This window comes from Trachinotus anak, unplaced genomic scaffold, assembly GCF_046630095.1.
Source record: "Trachinotus anak isolate AG129_WGS33_773 ecotype Australia unplaced genomic scaffold, CSIRO_AGI_Tana_v1 ptg000026l, whole genome shotgun sequence".
NCBI lineage: Eukaryota > Metazoa > Chordata > Actinopteri > Carangiformes > Carangidae > Trachinotus > Trachinotus anak.
In genome coordinates this window covers 11,867,951-11,887,605 of record NW_027273877.1, presented here as the reverse complement: position 1 = coordinate 11,887,605, position 19,655 = coordinate 11,867,951, and the positions used below count along the sequence as shown (strand labels likewise).

At 41.3% G+C, this 19,655-nt stretch overlaps 2 protein-coding genes across 4 annotated transcripts in view; one reads left to right on the top strand and one right to left on the bottom strand.

Moving 5' to 3' along the window:
• Window positions 1-5,415, bottom strand: part of LOC139609599 (protein NLRC3-like) — a 362,291-nt gene extending 356,876 nt beyond the window's left edge. For 2 of the 3 annotated variants that reach the window (XM_071464410.1, XM_071464409.1), the window contains exons 1-4: window positions 5,261-5,415; window positions 3,727-3,845; window positions 3,447-3,614; window positions 1,726-1,839 (exon numbers count right to left, since the gene is read on the bottom strand). In XM_071464410.1, coding sequence (XP_071320511.1) covers window positions 1,726-1,839; window positions 3,447-3,614; window positions 3,727-3,815 — 371 coding nt within the window. In that variant the 5' untranslated portion in view covers window positions 3,816-3,845; window positions 5,261-5,415. Of the gene's footprint in view, window positions 1-59; window positions 286-441; window positions 521-1,725; window positions 1,840-3,446; window positions 3,615-3,726; window positions 3,846-5,260 lie in introns of all 3 variants that reach the window. The other variant, XM_071464412.1, reaches the window with a different exon arrangement.
• LOC139609635 (protein NLRC3-like) overlaps window positions 1-19,655 on the top strand; it is a 243,837-nt gene that overhangs the window by 84,008 nt on the left and 140,174 nt on the right. The gene's annotated exons all lie outside the window — the stretch shown is intronic.

The window sequence follows — 19,655 nt, the reverse complement described above, 5'->3', positions numbered from 1 at the left end:
AGACGTTAGTAAATGTCTCATTTCTCCATCACGTTGAATCTTTAGAGAAATCCTCTTACTGCTCTGCAAACAGTCAGCCAGCTCCTCCAGCTTCATCCTCCTAAGGAAGTTCACTGTGATCTTCACTAATGCCTCTCTGCTGCTCCTCTGCTCTTCATCCTCACCGTCCAACACCTCCTCATCCTCCCTCTGACTCTCTAAGCATTCTGGGTAATCTGCACTCAGAACCTTCGGGATCTTCTTCAGCTCGTTCTTCACAAAACTGACAATGTTCTCCTCCAGCAGCTGGAACAGGAAACTACATCAATGACACCATCAAACTAAAACCATGGAGCCAAACATCAGATCCATGTTGGACAGACTGACAATCCACTGGTCTAACAGTGCAGCATGGAGATGATTGTGAGCAGATGTGAAAGTAATTGTTGTACATGCACAGACCATTAATATGGAGCCCAGGTGTGTTTGATGCTGCTGGGCAGACTGACCCCTGGGAACCTCTGAGCTCTCCTGGTCCACTCTGTGGAGGAATCATGAAGAATGAGCTCACATTATGTCTGTCCACACAGAGACAGACACAAGCTGGAGGTCCATGAAGTGATGGTTGGATGTGAACAGTGAATCAGACCACTCCCTGTAGAGGTACAGGTTTACTAGTCCTGCTGATCCCACTGAGAATCAACAGCTCAGTCTGCAGCTGTTTGCAGCTTCCAGCTCAGCTCTCACCAACCCTCCATACAGCTCTCCCTCCTTCACTGCTGAAGAGCCCTGAAGCAAGGCACCTACAACCCCCAGCTGCTCCAGTGGAGCTGCTCAGTGTCTGCATGTATCAGACTATTTTCACATTAATACATTTTAGTTTTAAAATCCATTACTTTTGCTACATTTACTTCTGGTATCCACATAACTCAGGAGTTTGAGTCCCCAAAACAGAGGCTTCTGGAAACACTGATGTAGGCACCCATGTTCACTCCCTGACTGGGTCTTATCACAACTACCAGTGAAAGCAACATGGATAATTAATGACAAGTGTTACTGAGCTTGTTGTCTTTGTGGAAGCTGCTGTGCAGTTTAATTCTGCATTTTATTGCTACAATTGCATTTGCTTATCTTTCTCCGTATTTTCTTATTATTATTATTCTTCAGCGTAGACAATCTCCTTCCTGTTTACACAAACGTCCTCAGTGGATGTGAATCATCACATGGACAGAGAGTATTTCTGATATGGAACTAAACACTCGTCTGGATGCAGACTGGTTGTACTGGGCAGCTCCCAGGATGACAGGTCACTGTGTAAAGTTCAAATATGAATCAGGAACATTTTAAGGGCTCAATTTACTCCATCAGAGGGGTTCATCAGATGGTTGAACAGTGTCTGAAACACCCTCCTCCCTCATTGATTGGTCAGCTGTGTGCAGGTGAGAAAGGAGGCGGGGTTTGAACATCTCTCTCAAGCTCTTTTTTCATTCTTCACACAAACTATTTCTGTCACTTTTCATGTGAACAACTGAGGTCAACACTATGATTCCTCCAGGACAGACTCCATATTTAACCTACATCATGTCTCCTCCCTCTCTATGACAGCTGGAGTTTTACCTCCACCTTCCAGTGTGGACGTTCACAACAGACAGAAACACTTTGATTTCAGACATTGCTCAACAACCTGTTGTACAAACTGGTTCTTTTCTACAGTAACCTGTGTCTTATTGTCCTGTTACAGCTTACATCTGATCAGCTGATGGACGTCCTCCTTTAAAGTCAGTGATAACATCCTTCGACAGGTCGCTCTTTAAAGACAGACAGCTGGGTTCAGGAGAGTCTGGTCTCTGCTGCTGGATCCTAAAACAAACACACGACTGATAAATGTGAGAACTCTTTTACTCACCACTTGTCTCTTACATGTTTCTGTTACACATTACACCATGTTTCACCATTTTCTACATATGTTCACTTTACTATGATTCAACATTGCTTGGTGACATTGCCTCTCTTACTGTCCGGGGTTTGTTTGGGTTTGCAATAATATATCAGAAGCAGAGTACAGTAAACACACAGTCATGAGTTAGTTTCAGCTACTTTTATTATGTTGCAGGTTTGAACATGTTTATTTGCTTGTTCCTTTGTTCTGACCCACCGCACAGAACTATTGTTTGGGAGGGGGCCGCCCAGCATTTCCTGGTTTTTATAGTCATGGTGAGGTCATGGTGACATCACTGGGCCAAACCAATGCCTCCAAAAAGAAGGGGTTTCTTTTCAATAAAATAGACCGTTTTGTTTATTTTTGCAGTTGTAGAGTGATGTATTTGGGTTATATACTTTAGGGCAGTGGTCAGCAACTGGTGGCCAACGGACCAGATTATTTTTAGAATCTGACTTTTATTTGTAAATCTTATAATATTGAACTGACAGCCTCACATTAAGCTATAGCTAAATGTAGAAATAGAGAATCACCTGAAGATGCTTATTATACTTTTATCCATGTTAAGAGTGAATGACAGATGCAAACAGTCACATCAGGCGCACAGCACCTGGTTTGCTGATTGATGCCCATCAGAACAGCAATAGTTACCAACTGAATCACTTCCTCTTTAGCGAGTTTTGTCTTTTTATCTTATCTACAAATTAAAAGCGCAAGAAAGTTCCTTTTCTGCAATTCTTTTGTTCAAACAAGCTTTTAGCTTTTATTTTGAAATGTTCTGACAGGAAGTTCCAATGGTTCTGTCGCTCACTTGACAGACCTCTGAATTAGCGGACATGAGAAGTGTGATGTGAAAAAATAACACCAGTTAAATAAATCAGTCAAACGTATTATATGCGACTGTGGGCCACAGAGCCACGTGTGAACAGTAATAAAGTTCCTTTGAGTTGCATTTGTATCAATCAGTTTCTTAAATTAGCCTTTGATTTTGTTCTGGCCGACAAAAATTTAGAAAAAACTGTCCGGAAGCCACATTTACTTGCCGACCCCTGCCTTAGGGAATGCTGTGTGGAAATGTGCTGAGAAAGGAAACCAAGAATGTTGGCTGATTCCTTGGTGTTAGTATTGCTGTGTGGGACAACCTGATGTGTTGTGGTTCTGGGTGAAGCAGTCTACTTGTGAGTTTGAACTGCCTTGAGGTTTTCTTTAGGTCACTTAGCTTGAGTTGAAATGCAACATGAAATGGTGAGCACTGTAAATAAAATAAGCATAATGCATAATGATGCGTAATGATGGTGGAGTGACCACTGAGTCATGGACCATTAGACCCTGTTCAGAGCTGGCATTAAAACCTGTTTTAGTTGATCTGACCACAAGTGGACAGCTCTTAGCTTGTCACTTCAAACCTGGCATTATAATTCTTCACCAGACAGAAAAAACATCCAACAGACCCACATTCTTTTTTGAGTATTATAAAATGAATACACACATGTTAATGTTAATGAAGTTAATGTTAGTAACAGCGTACCTCATTGCAGCAGAGGACTGTCTTCTTTTAAAATCAACGAAGCGTTCATTTGACCTGTCACTATTCATTGACACACAGCTGGGCTCAGGTGCAGGTCCACGCCTAAGTCCAGGTCCAGGTCTAAGTCCAGGTCCAGCACAGTCTGGGGTGTCATACTGCTGCTCTGGGCTTGGACACAGAACACACAGAGCTTTGAATATCAATAATGATGGAGCAGTGATGTGAGTGCTGAGCTCTGACATGGAGAAGAGTCATGGACAGTTAGAGATCCTCATCTCACCTCTGAGCTCTGGTCTGGCTCTCATGGTCCCCACACAGAGTGATTTTAGAGGGAGGGGCCCCCTCCTCTCTGTCCTCACACTGAGCCATGCTGCTGAGTTCACATCCACATCACATTTTCTACATTCATGTGAAGACAAACACAAATCATTCATCTGCACATCAACTGAACTTTACATAATTTCTCCTGTAAAGATATCAGCTGCTCCTCCACTGACTGACTCTTCTTCTCTGGTTCATATCAGTGTCAGCTGTATTCAGACAGCAGTGTGAGGAGGAGGAAGCTGCTGTACTTCTACCATCAGTCCACTAGATGGAGTCATGAAGCAGCAGTGAAGTGAAGAGCCTCTCTCTCTCTCTCTCTCTCTCTCTCTCTCTCTCTCTCTCTCTCTCTCTCTCTCTCACACACACACTGAGTTTATCTGACACAGTCTCTGAGTCTACAGCGTCTCTGCAGGAAATGACTTCATCAAACAAGCTGCAGCTGATTATTTCACACACAACAACTGGGACTGAATTTATTTCACCTCTAAACTCAAATTACACAACATTCACTCATTTCACTGACACTGAAAATTAAAAAATAATTTCTGAAACATCACATTAAAAAATAATCTTGACCTTTTATGGGTCTGCAAGTTCCCAATCATTATCAACACATCTTCCTATGAAGGGCTTTAATTACATTTCACAAGATTGGTGCAGCTACATTTGTCAATAATCTCCTGGAAATCAAAGTGTGATTTGGTCCTAATTAACAGCAAAATGGAGACAATTTTCTGAGCCATTTATTTTAGTTCTTTTAGATTGTTGTGTTGAGTTTAAAAGAAGTTGTTGATTTGGAACTGCTGCATTTAAGGCCAGAAAATGTTCCTTCATGTACGACCAGAAACTTTATTATTCAGACATGTTAAATCATGTGTTTGCCTGTAGATACATTGAATCTTCAGCTGACCATGACACACATTTGTTATTAGTTAATACACATATAAATAACGAGTAAGACTTTGGATGCATGATTATAACTTTAAGGGTCTTGTCCACCCTTGGCACTTAAGCTATTGCATGTAACTTATAATAGCAACATCATCTTATGTTTCATATGTAAACTTCCCAATAAATCTAAAACCACCAGGGGCCTCTTTTAGTCCAGGGGCCCTGGCAGTTTCCTGCCTGTCTGCTCCTGCATAAAGGAACCACAACAAACCAACAACCAAAAGCAAACTAACAAGAGAGACACAATTCGGCATCGCTTCAATAAAAATACCAAATATGTTTTAACAAAATAAACACAATAAATGTATAAAAATCCCAACTCAGAGACAAAAACAGGAAGCAGCTGACTGCGTCTGACTCTGACTCCTCCGCCTCTGCTGTAAACACCGGCGGCCATGTTTAAAGCCCGTCCTGACTTTACACTTACAGCTCTGACTCAGCAGCTTTAGAATAAGATGAAATAACCCCACAGAGAGCTCTACTGCAGCTTCTGCTGTGGCTCAGGTCATTACAGGTGTTAAAGAAGGTGCTCATGTTACCTTCAGACGGAGAGAAGAAGCTGCGCCGCCATGTTGACTCAAAGAGAAACCTAACTCTCTCTCTCTGTGGGGCGTTTGTGTTTTCATGCCTTGCTCCACCTCTCTCTCTCTTTGAGTCGGAGCTGATTGGCCAGCCCGCGGTGAGGGATGTAAACACCAGCCCCCACCCTCCTGCTCTCTCTGACATGTTTAAAGTCCGGACTTTCATTTTTGATTTTACTTTATTCCAGACACACAGGTCCATGACAGTTACAAACTAAAAATAAAAGTAGACAACAATAAGAGAGCGTAAGATAAACAACAAAAATAATCATAATACATACAAAGATACAGTAGGGTCTGTAAAGGGCTGTTTTACCACTGCTACACCGCTGACCCAGTCATTACATAACATTATAACAACACTTAAATACCCCTTAATAACTTTCACTTTCCACGGTAACATTACCGTCAGATGGAGAAAATAATCTGCATCACAGTGTTCGTTGAAAGTGAAAGTAAACGGAGTGTGTGTGTGTGTGTGTGTGTATGGGGGGGTGGGGGTGGGGTAGATAGATAGATAGATAGATAGATAGATAGATAGATTGATTGATTGATTGATTGTCCTGCAGATTATTCAGTTAATATCTAAGCCAGTTTGATGGCAGTGGGAACAGGATTTCCTGAAAAATCTCTCAGTCCTGCAGCAGTGAGATGAGGCGTTGAAAAAAATGGCATGTCCAGAATGATTCATACCCTTCTCAATAATCAGTGGAAAAGCCTTTACTGGCTATTACAGCAATCAAACGCTTCTTATAATTGCTGACAGGCTTTTTGCACGTCTCCACCGGTATTTGTGACCAGTCATCATTCATCTCCAAGTCTTTGGGGTTGGAGGGCCTCTTTGCCATCAACCTAATCTTTAGCATTGTCAGGTTGGAGCGTCCAGTGCTGCCCAAGCCCACGTTTCTCTGCAGACTGCCTGATGGTTTTGTTGAGTGTGCCTTGAGACGTTGGCACCAGCATGGCCCAGATTCACCAGGATGGCTTTGGTGGTGTAAGTAGAATGCTCTAGAACAGCGGGGGGTATTTGGAATGGTTTAGAGCCTTGAATTTTCCCACAGACTGTGACGATTTGCAAAGAGTATGAATAATTTCAGACATGCTATCTTTCATAAAAATGTAAATCAAACATAGAAACAGTTTCTTTGTTTCATTAAAATCTCTAGCACATTGTTGAATCATATTTTGACACACATCTATGTCCTTTCCAGTCAGAAGAAACGTGTTGGTCAAATAAAAAAGATCACTTTAAATCAAAATCTGCCACGGGTATGTTATATTATAAAATGATATTATATATACTGTGCTCATGTAATTAGTGGACATCAACAATGTTTTTATCTGCTTGGATAATCTCATGATGAAATACACTGTTTGTTACAACTGCAACAGCAATTATTGTTGATTATCGATCAGCTGAGCTCTAAAGGAAATCTCTCCATTAACAGTGAAGGACTCTGACTCTTCACTGATGATGATGTGTCTCCCTCTGGTGGCCATGAAGATGAACTGCATGATGCTGGTTAAATGACCACGGAACATGAAGTGTTTTGAAGTGAGAAGACTGAACTCTTGTGATTGGGATATCGTTAAACTTTGCATGTGCCTTTTATAGAGCCATAACACAAGTCTGCAGTTTTGGTTTTCTTTTTTTCCACGGACTCAAACGCCACAGGGCGAAACACCATCATCACCACACCACGACACACTTGCTGCAACTTGTTTCATCCAGAGTGCATCGATCAGCTGCCCGATCAATGACCAGAATGCCAGGGGCATAAAAAGGGAAATAAATACAAAGAGAGATTACTTATTTTGGGGTGGGTATGTGGCTTTTTTTTTTTTTTTTTGGGGGGGTCCTGGGGTCCTGGTTTTTGCCCCTGATTTGTATTTCATTTCGTAGAGTAGAGGAAAATGTAAGCAACCAAGTTGCTGTGCAGGGATTTGACACAGGGAAGTTCTGTGAAAATGCAGAACATTTGAGCCAAGATCTGTCACATGGTCGACAGGACTCTCAGGAGGACTGGGGAAGTTTGTTTAGATGAAATTCTGTGTTTCAGTTTCACAATGATTGTTTGCCTTTGTGCAGTCCCTTGCACAGTGCCAACATGTTACAATAAAACGGGATTTCCAGTTTATTCAGCAGTGGACTGAGCAGAGTATAAGTGGGTCTGCAAGAACGCTTCCTGCCAGTGGATCTTCACGCACCTGACAGAAAACACAAGCAGGTAATTATTTGATACTTTCTTCATTTCATGTTTTTAACAACAGTGGTCATGGTTTGTGTGTGATTAAGGAGATTGGAGGGTTATTGGTGGTCAGACTGTAAGAGCTGGAGCAGAGGGAAGGAGGAACAGTATTTATAGATGTTAGAAGAAAAGGAGGAAGAAGAAAGACGTCAGTAGTAACATGAAATTCTTCAAATGTTAAGCAGGTCTTTAGCAGTAATCAGGTCTTCAGAAGGAGTCAGAATGAAAGCCTCCCAGCTTGCTGTCATTCTTCTGATCGTCTGCATCGGCAGCGGTGAGTCTGATTTGGGATTTGACTCATTTTCTTTGTTTTTCTTTCTTTGCTCAATGGAATACGAGATCTTGCTCAAGCCGCAGGAAATCTGAAGTAAGCAAGGCAAGGCTCATTAGTGATCGGTGATTGAAATAACAGCCAGTGCTGCCATGTTTCTGTGAGATAAAGAAAGCGCCTGGCTCTTTGTGTTCCATAATGGAAGCACATATCTGCGGAGCAATTATATCAATATGTGTATGTTTGTTTTCCAGGTGTGGCTCTGAAGTGCAACCGCTGTGTGCCATATTCACCTGGTGGCGGTTGCACCAACACAGTGGAGACCTGCCAAAGGGCCGACGACGTCTGCGCCTCTGTTGTCTCTACTTTTCCCAGTAAGTCATTTGGTTGACCAAGCTTTTCTTTGCAATGAAGTCCGGACAGAGTCGGGTTAGTTCATGCAGCATTCTCACATGATTCCTCTCTTGGCTGCAGAGTACTCATATTTCAAGAGGTGCATGAAGAGATCAGACGCCTTCATTTTACAGTCAACCCCCCACTTTCAAGTCTTCACGTGCACCACGGACCGATGCAACTGAGCTGATGATCTGAAACTTCAACATCTGCATGAACTCAATTTTAGCCATTATTGTAATCCATTGTTATTGACTGGCCTCTCAGTTCAATAAAAAATGAACACACAGAAACAGAGTGCTGCAGAAAAGTTAGTAACAGTTTCTACGAGTGTTGAGTATAAACACAGCGAGGCTGTAGAGGTGGGCCGGTGAGCGCCACCTTTCTTAAGGCATGTAGAAGCTTTAAAAATGTACTGCTGTATTTGATGTTGTAGAATAAAACGTTAAAACGTGTGTCGAGCTTGTGTTATGGTTCCGAGTGCAGCGCCTGTCAACAGCTGTTTCCTGACATGCAGGAAAGTCGTGGCTTTCTGTTGCTGAATGATCCACAGCTTTATGTATTCAGGTGATACAGTTTCTGTTGACTGTGTGCACTGTTATCTTTCAGTCTTTTCTTCTACTGTGTATTTTCAGGCTCTCAGGCCAAAGCAAACACATTTTTGGCTCTGTGTCATTTATATCTCTAAATTCCACTTTCCAAATATACTTTAGTTACAAAGTGCATCATAAATGCACCTTTACACAGATACAGTCAAGTATCGCCTGGAGTCAACAACTATTCTTATACATTTGTACAGAAACTATTTATACTGTTTCCAGCACAGGTCAACAATATGATACATCTTAATCACTACAAACAGTTTATGGAGCCAGGCAGTATGATGTCAGTCTAAACCAAATAATGGAGATGAGCCCGAGCTAACATGTTAAGTCAGGTTTTGACACATTACCAACCTGAAGTGCAGGACTGAGGAATGAGAGGACGTGTTTATATCTGTCATTGTTTCACACCGCCACCTCCTGTGGAAAAGCTGCCATGACAAATTCATTCTTTTGGATTAAAACCAGACAACTCAGAATAGATATAAAGGCAGCATTTCTAAAAGTGAAAGGACATAAGGCATCTAAACAAAAACCTTTTCAAGAAACCCAGAGACTTCAGGAAACGAGGGAACCAGAGGCTGAAAATGCTTTGACTAATTTCCAGCTTTCCTGCAGAACTCCACTGTGTGTGTGAGTCCTCACTTTTACTTTGAATATTCACCTGCATGATTGTTCTTCTTCTATACAAAACAAAATACAAAAAAAAAACACCAGTAAAAGTACAGATGTATCATCAGCTAAATGTAGCTAAAGTATCTAAAGTATATAGTACTCTTCTGCCTCTACAAAAGAACTCAAGAAAATCTTATTTTGAAAAGTCACCACTAATTAAAATATATCCATCACATCAATGTAGTGTAAAAAGTACATTTTCCTCTGAAGCAGAGGAAATTCTAAAGTAGCATTTATAGAAAGCAAAATACTCAAGTAAAGTACAAGTACCTCAGACTTGTACCTGAGTACAGTATTTGAGAAAATGCTTAGTTTCTTTCTACCATTGTGTTTGTTTTACCTTGAAAAGCATATTACAGCAGTGAAACGATCAATCAGTGAAAGAGGCATGAATTCCTGAACACGAGGGTCCTGCAGTGACAAGTCAATAGGTAGATTCCTCTGTTGCGTCACTGCTGGAAAGTCAGTGATGTTGCAATCAGTCCTGACCAGCAGCTGCCTGTCACACTCTGAAAACAGCCGTCCTGGATCCACAGAGGAAGTGAACGTGACTGTCGTCGGGCTGCGGGACACTGACGTATGTTCAGGAGCGCAGTGTAATTCCTTGAGTTGACTATGAGATGTTCATTCAGTCCTCTCATCGTGAGGCAGAAGAAAAAAACAAGCAGAAAATTGAAGTTGAATTCACTCAGTTGTAAAATGTAAATGAAGTTAAGGCAACATTATAAAACACGAGCAGCACAGATACAGCCCCCTGCAACCTTCTCTCGACTGTTTCATTAACTTATGTAACATTTTACGCTTCAGCTCTCCACACTGTAACAAATGTGATGGTTCTAAATCTTTAAAACGCTCTGCTTGAGACTCAGTGTTTTCACACCTGCTTCCATCAAGTCACAAAAGCCTTTAAATATTTCTAAGAAACATTAAGTACGTTGTGGTGCGTTCAGGGAGCTTGGATTCAGAGCATATACTCAAAGAACTGAGCACAGGCTCTCTTTGAGTCACAACACAAAGACCTCCAGACCTGTCTGTCTAGAGGTCTGGCCACTGACACGTGGTCTTAAGGAGGCCTGTAGGAGGCCTGCTGGACTGGCAGCCGCCGTGAAGGCAGCAGCTTACCATCACCGTCACCAGGGCTGTCTTCTTCTTCTGATTAAAGTAGACCCCCGCACAGCCCTCACGTCTGCTGTTCTCTTACTCATACACTGTCTAACAAAAACCACAAAGAAGAACTTACATAACATTTACTGACAAAAACGCAAGATGGACAAGTGGCTTTCACAGTGACGGTGATAACACAACATCACAACCTTCACTCAGGTTTTACTGTCGGGATTCATGCGGTGTGTTACAGTGGACAACTTCCTGAAATAAGACCACAGTAACAAGAATAAATGAATATACAGTATTTATATAGAGCATTAACCTTCAGAGAGAATGAACAGAGACTATATGAGACAGCGAAGAGCCAAACAGTGTGCCTGCTCTGTGGAGTGCTAACTCTGTGCAGCATATTAACATCCACTGGAGTGAAGCAAACTCTTTCTAAAGTGTGTTGATTAGTTTAACCAGGTTCTGCTCACAGTGCTGTGACTCAGGCTGAGGAGCAAATATCCATAAAGAAATATGAACACTGCAGAGGAGAGAGGGCTTTACACATACAACAACAAGTGACTGGACAGAGGAGTATTTATAGGACTACCTATAAGTGCTGATCTCCATCAGAAGATATATCTGTGGTTTTAAGAACCAAAAACCATCTCAGTGTAGTTTTACATCTCCTCTCTCAGGCCTCCCTTCTGATTGGTTGATTCTTTTATCAGATTGAGTGATCTGATAAAAATGTAGCAGATTTCATGGAAACCGAATAGCAGATTTCAGGTAGGAGGAGCTTGGGGGCGTGGCTGAGGGCAGTGACTGCTTTGATGTGACATCACAAAGCATCAGAAGTCCTGACGGCTGGTTTTAAGGCTCAGTCTCTGAATACAGGCTGTGTGCATTTCTCTGTGGACTGAGGCTTTGATACTTTCACAGTATTAATATAGAACCTAGACCTGCTTTATGATCACAGACACATGGACATCTGCCTTTAGACTGTGTGGACCTGAAATCTTGTTTCAGAGAACTGTGAAGCCACCATCTCTGGTACAACAGATCTGAACAACATGGAAACTCCACCAAAAAGGAAGTAGAGCTGCAAAAAAGGAACCAGCAGCCAATAAAACAGGAAGATGGTTAAATGTGATTTTGTGCTTTAGGTGCTAAACACACTCGAACAAATATGACACAAACACGTGCAAACACACATATGAAGCAGCAGAGCTGTGTCTCATGGTGTGTCAAAGGTTGAATGGCCCCTCCACTCCTCCCCAGTGCTTCGGTTACATGTCTGAGAAATGCTGTCAGTGCCATTCATTATTTCACCTGTACTTTTGTTACGAAAAGTGCTCTACATGATTTCACTGTATAATATGATTGGAATTCATTGACAATAGAACTGACAGCTGGAATAGAACGCTCATGTTGTGACGTCCTCTGACATCATAGAGGCTCATTTGCATATCATCTGCAGGACAGTGGAGTTCTACAGTCCTATGTACATTTGGCCTGTGGACAGGTAAGACCTCCTCGCTTCACTCTCTTATTTCTCTTTGGTCAAACTGTTTCATCTTGTGGAAAAGGAGAATTTACTTTTCCTGTGTTTTCCTGTTCAGTGAGTCACTTTTTTCATCAGTTACAATCCAACAGGCATTATATTAAGATGTGCATCTCTGTTTGTAGTCAGGCGATGCCAACGTACTTTTTCCTCTTGTACAACACAGTTTGAAGCAGAAAACTTTGTTTTACTTGTTGTCTAAGTTGCATGTGTGGAAAACTGTGTAGATTTACTTGCTCTGGAAGAAATTTTACATGAAAGGTTTGAAATTGTTGCATTTGTGACCTTCTGCAGTTTCTTTAACCAATAACATGAAAAATAAAGATTATTTAATAAGTATTTTATTACATGTGACTGCATTGTTTTTTAATTCCTGTGTGCAGTTTGTTGATCACAAAAAAAGTTTTCATGTGACAGAAAAAGCTTCTTTTGAGCTCCTTGTGATGAATTGTCATGTTGTATTAACTGCACTTGTTGCTACACTGCTGGGTTATGAGTTTAGATATGAAACATGTCAGTTACAGTTACATTTCTGTTTCTGATCCACAGTGTAATGATGAAATGCTGGTAAGAAAGATTTTTGCTCAGTGAAGAAAATAAAGCTGATGAGTGACATTGTTAATTACAGCAGACAGAGATGGAGACAAGGAGGCAGCTGCTGATGTCACAGCAACCAACAGAGCAGCAGAAGGAGCATGAAGAGGAGAGGCAAAGACTTCAGAGACAGAGGAAGGAAAAAGATAAGTCCAGAGCAGACAGAGTCACTGAGGTAGGCCACAACGCAAACCCTCCCACACAGTCACCAGTGTTCACCAGGGGACCAACAATGTAAGAGTCACACAATGAATGAGACAGAAAGCACTTAGAAAACGGGACCAGAGAACTGAGGGAGATGGTTTCACATTTCAAATCTGACTAAACTAAATAACATTTTACAAAGACAGTTGCAGCCACCTAGAAATAACTGAACAACCACTTGATAGTCAGATAGTGTATATGGTATAGCCCACCCTAACCCCTAAGCAGACATATAGTAACCTTACCCAGCCTCACCTAAGTGGGTGGTGCACAATACAACTGAACTAGTGACTGCCGAACATAACTGGGTCACATGGCAGCAGATCATCATCCAGATCCAGAGATCAAACCATGATCCTGCTGGAGAAGCAGACTGGAGTTACCACAGCTGCCGGCAGGAGACGCCCTCCACTGTTAGTGCGTGAGTGATGTTATAATGCTGAATTCTTTTGAGCGTGTTAAGTTAAAGTGCAAGTGTTTCCAGTGTTTAATGGACACTGAGAAGAATATTTACCTGATGAGGGGAAAAGAAACAAATGTCTCCACACAGGTCAGCAGCATGTACACACACCTCCATACAGTCAGTGTCCAGCAGGAGTTCAACTGAGCGACGAGGGGACAGAGTCATGGAGGGAAAATATTCATTTAAAAGTCACTGTTATATTCTGACAGACTGAACAGTGGAGACTGTAGCTGCTAATGTTATAAGCTCCCAGCTCACATGATGAGCTGTCGCCACGTTAGCCTGAACAAGCTAATGTTAGCCTGAACAAGCTAACGGTAGCCTGAACAAGCTAATGTTAGCCTAAACAAGCTAATGTTAGCCTGAACAAGCTAATGTTAGCCTGAACAAGCTAACGGTAGCCTGAACAAGCTAACGTTAGCCTAAACAAGCTAATGTTAGTCTGAACAAGCTAATGTTAGCCTAAACAAGCTAACGGTAGCCTGAACAAGCTAATGTTAGCCTAAAGAAGCGAATGTTAGCATAAACAAGCTAACGGTAGCCTGAACAAGCTAATGGTAGCCTGAACAAGCTAACGGTAGCCTGAACAAGCTAATTTTAGCATAAACAAGCTAACGTTATCTTACACAAGCTAATGGTAGCCTAAATTAGCTAACGTTAGCCTGACCAAGCTAATATTAGCTTAAACAAGCTAACAGGAGCCTAAAGCCTAAACAAGCTAACAGAAACCTAAAGCCTATACAAGCTAATGTTAGCCTAAACAAGCTAATGTTATCCTCGGTGAACATTGTGTGTGGAGCGTTGCTACAACAGAAGTCATCGTCATAGTTCACATACAGGAACAGTAACTTGACATCAGACTGCAGCTGCTGATTCATTTAATAATTGAGTATTCTACCAATTATTCTATCGATTGATCGAGTATCTTGATAAGAACTATTTTTGTCTTATTAAAGAGCAATAGAAAATATAAAAAGAGAAGACAGGTCTCATAAAATGAGAAAGTAAGTGGTTTACTTTCAAGAAAAATCACTTCATTTTTATTGCTAATTTTTCATACAATATTATCTGTAAAAACTAACCATGCTATATTATTGGTTTTGAAATTCAAAAACAAATACATAAAAAATAAGAACCATAAAACTTAAATTGATAGCTCGGGCTTTTATCTGCTTCAGTCACTGAATTCCACTGACCTATATTTGGGACAGGTGTCTACATGGGACAGGCCATTAATTCCATCTGCACAAAACTCATGCACAGGAATTATGGGAAATACTGTCAAATTGATTAATTAATTCAGTATGAATAATGCTCCTGTTAATTTAGGCTATCCAATAACATATTACAACAAATTCATGTGATCTAGCTCTGAGAGACAGCGAATGTAGGACAACCTCATGTACAGAGAGAGAGAGAGAGAGAGAGAGGACCATATCAAAACACAGGTAGCCTACTTTAGAAAGGACGAAAGCTGAAGATTGCCATAGTTATTTAAACCTTTATTTGCATGAACAAATTAGATAACTGACAGGGACGATACATCCAGAGAACCGGGCGTCTAATTGAGACCTGTGTTTATTTGACAAACTGTGCAGCCAAACCAGGACAGTAAAATGGACTCGGCTTCTAATTGAAGTTCTGAGGTAAGTCATTTCAAATTGTCAAACAGTCATTTCCTAAATGCACACAAGGCAAAATAAGGCATAAATAGAAAAATAAATAAAATAATAACATCCTGCCTTTAAGTTGATAGAGCTTAACTTTCAGAACTACAGGTTTTAACCTAACTGCAGTTCCAGCGTAAAGCATTTACTGTCTTCTTGGTTCACTTTGTGGCATGGTGTAAGAGGCCAAACAAGTTCTGGCAGGATTGTTCCTTCTGGATGAGGCTAGTTCTGTTTTATAATAGACAGAGTTTTATTTTTGTTGTTTTTTAAATCCCACCTCTGGCCTGTCTCTTCACCTGACCCCTTGTAATTTTCCTTCTTTTTCTCCATTTTCCAAACTGTTCCATCAAATCACGTCTGCCCTCCCTCATGTATCAACAGTGTAAGCAGAGAACTGAGCCGTCATATGGATTAAATGAAGCTTGGATACAAAGAATTTGCCTCCATGACTTTCATTAATGGAGTTTCTTGAGGAATCGTTTCAGCTGTAATTTGAGATCATGAACATGTTGACGACATGTTGTTAAGATAAAGTGAACAACTGAGACTCACTCAGCCTGAACTCTGTACAGATCTGATGTCTGTCTCTGAGCTGTTTCCTCCTGTGGCTCCGTTTACACACTGACTTCTGCTCCTCTACAACTTGTCCTGATGATCTGAGTCAGATCATAAACTGCAGACACCAGACATGGTGTGTTTTTTTCTGGACCTGCTGCTGCACCTGAACCTGCTGCTGTCATTCCACATGTTGTTATTGTTACTGTACCTGTCTTCTTCTTCTCTCTGAGTTTAATGTCAGACTAGAACATGACCTCCGTACTAAATGTAATTTCATGTGTCAAGAGACTGGTCTAAACTTGTCTTTGGCCTGAAAAGGTTTCAGAACCATGTGTTTGGGTGAGTAAACAGAGTTTATAGGTTTTGCTAAACGGTCTGACATGTTGACATAAATCAGTCTGACATGTTGCACTGGTAGATCACGTTGACTATCAAGTCAGGTGAAGTCAGCTTAAGTCCATCTCCAACGCACCCAATGCTTCCTTCCATAACAAGGTTGTTTGGTTTGTTTGGCCAGAACAGTCTTTGTGCAGCTGGATGCACCAACAGACGAGGAGACAAGTCTGACTTGTGCTTCTACAGAATCCTGTCAGAGAAAGAAAACCCAGAGAGGAGGAGATTGTGGATCTGTACAATCAAATGTGCCTCCGTCCCTGGGGAGGGCAAACACTGGCAACCATCAGAGTTCACACATTTCACCAAAGGTAAGCTCAGGTAAACACTGAGATTCTACACTGTTGTATTTTTATTGTTGTATTGTCATTATATCTTAACATAATGGCTCTGACACGGTTCGTTTCCAACCAGCTCCAGTGGCCTGGACCAGTTACACCTGCTAACTGTAGTAGTTTTTATATACTATACTATACTATTTTATATACCTACTAACTCACTGACTCACTCACTCACTGACTCACTCACTCGTTCACTCGCTGACTCAGGTCATGAACAATGCTGTTTCTCAGTGTGAACAGTCAGCAGCAGTTGTTCTGAAGGGAGAGAGGGGTTCACCAGTCTGCAGGAATGAAGTTCAGGATTCATACAAACTCCTGAAAGTTTAGAAGATGCTTCATTTTAAATGTTTTGTTTTCTAGGTCAGAAAAATGCTGTTTCATCATCTTGTTACACAACCAGAGTCAATTTTGAATCCAATCCTGAGATTTTCTGGATTGTGCAGTCCTTGTAGAACATGTCAGACTTTTTTTTAACACATACACACACACACACACACACACACACACACACAGAGTCATATGACTTCTTGTACCTGCAGAGGGGAGGAGCAGCTGAAAGTGTTCAGTGAACTCAGACTCCATTTGAAGTGGACAGAGCAGAAGGAGGGAAACTGAAGGCTGAGGCAGGTGAGTGTTAACACAACATTATTATTATTTTACTGTCAAAGTCTCTGAGTCAGTTTGTCCCTGTGGACTGTGGAGGGAAGAAGAGTCACAGTGAACTTCTGTCCACACAGAGACACTGAGAGGAAAACCTGTGTGTGTGTGTGTGTGTGTGTGTGTGTGTGTGTGTGTGTGTGTGTGTGTGTTTCTGGGTGTGTGTCTTGAGCAGCTTGTTTGTCCTGACTCGTGTGTGTGTGAGCTCACAGTCAGTGTTACTGGTTTCCCTCTCAGACTGACTGAAGTCCTGAAGATGAGTGATTGTGTGGAGGAAGAGGAGGACAGAGCAGAGTCTCCAGGACCCAGCTGTCTGTCTGTGAAGAGCCACTGGTCCAAAGATGAATCCCCATTTTTCAGTCCTGAACCTGGACCCTCAGACTCACAGTAAGAGACCTGCTACAAACCTGTGAACCTCCAAACTGTCTCTGTAACAGTGTTTAGTGTGTTGAGCTTCTGCAGTGACATCACTTCCTGTAACAGCTGCCGTAGTGTCGCAGAAAATAACTTCCCCTGGTTCCTCTGACATATCAGTGTATTAACGGTGACTGCTGAGGAACTGGTTTCTTGTGAAATGATCCCAGCAAAGAAGAGTTTGACTTTTTTCTTGTGCATATTTTTGCTGCAGCTGATGAACATGACAGAGATGTAAAGATGTCAGTAATTAAAGGGCCGTGGTGGAGCAGAGAAGCAGCCACAGAAGAAGAGAGCAGTGTGTTGGTGAACCTGGATGAGCTGGGATCTAACAGAGTTGACCACACTTTGCAGGATCATTTTACAGCCTGAATGATGAGCTTCACATGTCAGAGCTTCACTCTCCACAGTTAGTTTGATCCAAACTACAGTGAGCAGCTGTTGGAGGAAATGACTGAGCCTCTTTAACATCAAACTAGATATTTGTCAGCTGTTTATACAGATTTCAGGCTCTATGTAATATGGGCCGCTGATTGTAAAGTAATAAAAAAGTCAAGGATGGAATGGTGATGAAGAATTAATGGAGAATAAAAACCCAGTAGCTTCAATGACAGAGGGAACAGAAGACTCATTAGATCTTACACTAGTGTCAGACTCATTGGCAGGTGTTTGTTCATGGTTCATCAGTAGTTAGAGGAACAACTGTAGGAAGTGACCACTACCCCATAGCGATAGAAGCAGGACTGAGTTTGGGAACATGTGACACTGACGGGTCACAGAAATGGTCGTTCAGTAGAGCTGATTGGGAAACATTTAGACCTATCAGTGAGTAAGAAATGCAAACAACTGATAGTAATGAAGATGTTCATGATGTCGATGATGGTGTTTGTAAAGCTGTTTTAGAGGCTGCAAAGAAATCCACTCAGAAGAAGGGAGGTCAACACAAAAAGAAGACTGTACCTTGGTGGACAAAGGAATGTGATGAAGCAACTGAGGCTGGAAATAAAGCTTTTAACATGTTGAGAAGGAATCAGAGTTTTCAGAAGCTTATTGAACATAAAAGCAAATGTAAGGAAAACCATAAAAAATGTAAAGAAGTAATTGTGGAGGTCATTTTGTAATTTAGTGGGAAGGAAACATATATGGATAGAATGATGAGAAGAATGAATTATGTTAAAAGAGAACATGGGAATCCAGTTTGAAATGAAGGAACAACAGTAAAAGATGAAGAGAAAGCAGAGATGGTGAGAAAAACTTTAGTTCAAATCCACAGTTGTGACAATATCAGTGAAGAGGGGAACAGAGGAAGAGAAACTACGAGAGCAGAGGATGAAGAGTTATTACAGCATGAAGAAGACACAGATGATCGACTAAATAAGACATTTACAAAGACAGAGCTGAACCCATCTCTCAAGAAAACCAAGATGTCAGCACCAGGCAAAGATCAGGTTTGTTAGTTAATGACAAACCATCTCAGTCAATCATCCAAGGAGGTTTTATTGGAGTTAGATCATAAAGTGTGGGAGAGCGAGAAACTGCCACAAAGCTGGAAGGAAGCTGTCATAACTCCAATACACAAACCAGGAAGAGACAAACCCAGGAAATTATAGACCAGTTACTTTAACATCTAACATCTGCAGAATAATGGAGGAAATTATCAATGAAAGATGAAGTTATTATATAGAAAATAAAGGATCTGTAGATAAATACCAGAGTGGCTTTAGGAAAGGAAGAATTACTATGGATCAAGTTGTATGTTCAGAACATTAGAAAAGCACAGATAAACAGAGAAAGTGTAGTAAAAGTCACTGAGTTACTGGGACGTCCTGATAATAAAGAATGACAGTGGTCCAGTCTGGAGGAACTGATGCATGAACTCGGTTTTCAGCTTCCTCTGAAGACAGGAAGTAACAGGATGTTTTCACGTTATTTGGAGCTAAATGTGGTGAAATGTTAATTTCACTATGAACCACTTTCCAATCTGTGACCCACAATCTTACACTGGCACAAAGCACAACACAATGAAGAAGAATAAGAAATACTTTATTTATCCCTACAGGGAAATTCACAGTTATCCAGTAGCTCCTCAGGGGACTGTTCATTGCTCCGGTCCTGTGGATCCTGTATATAGCAGACTTTAAATACAACTCTGAGTCTCCACATCCAGAAATACTCTGACAACACAGCTGTTGTGGTGTGTATCAGGAATG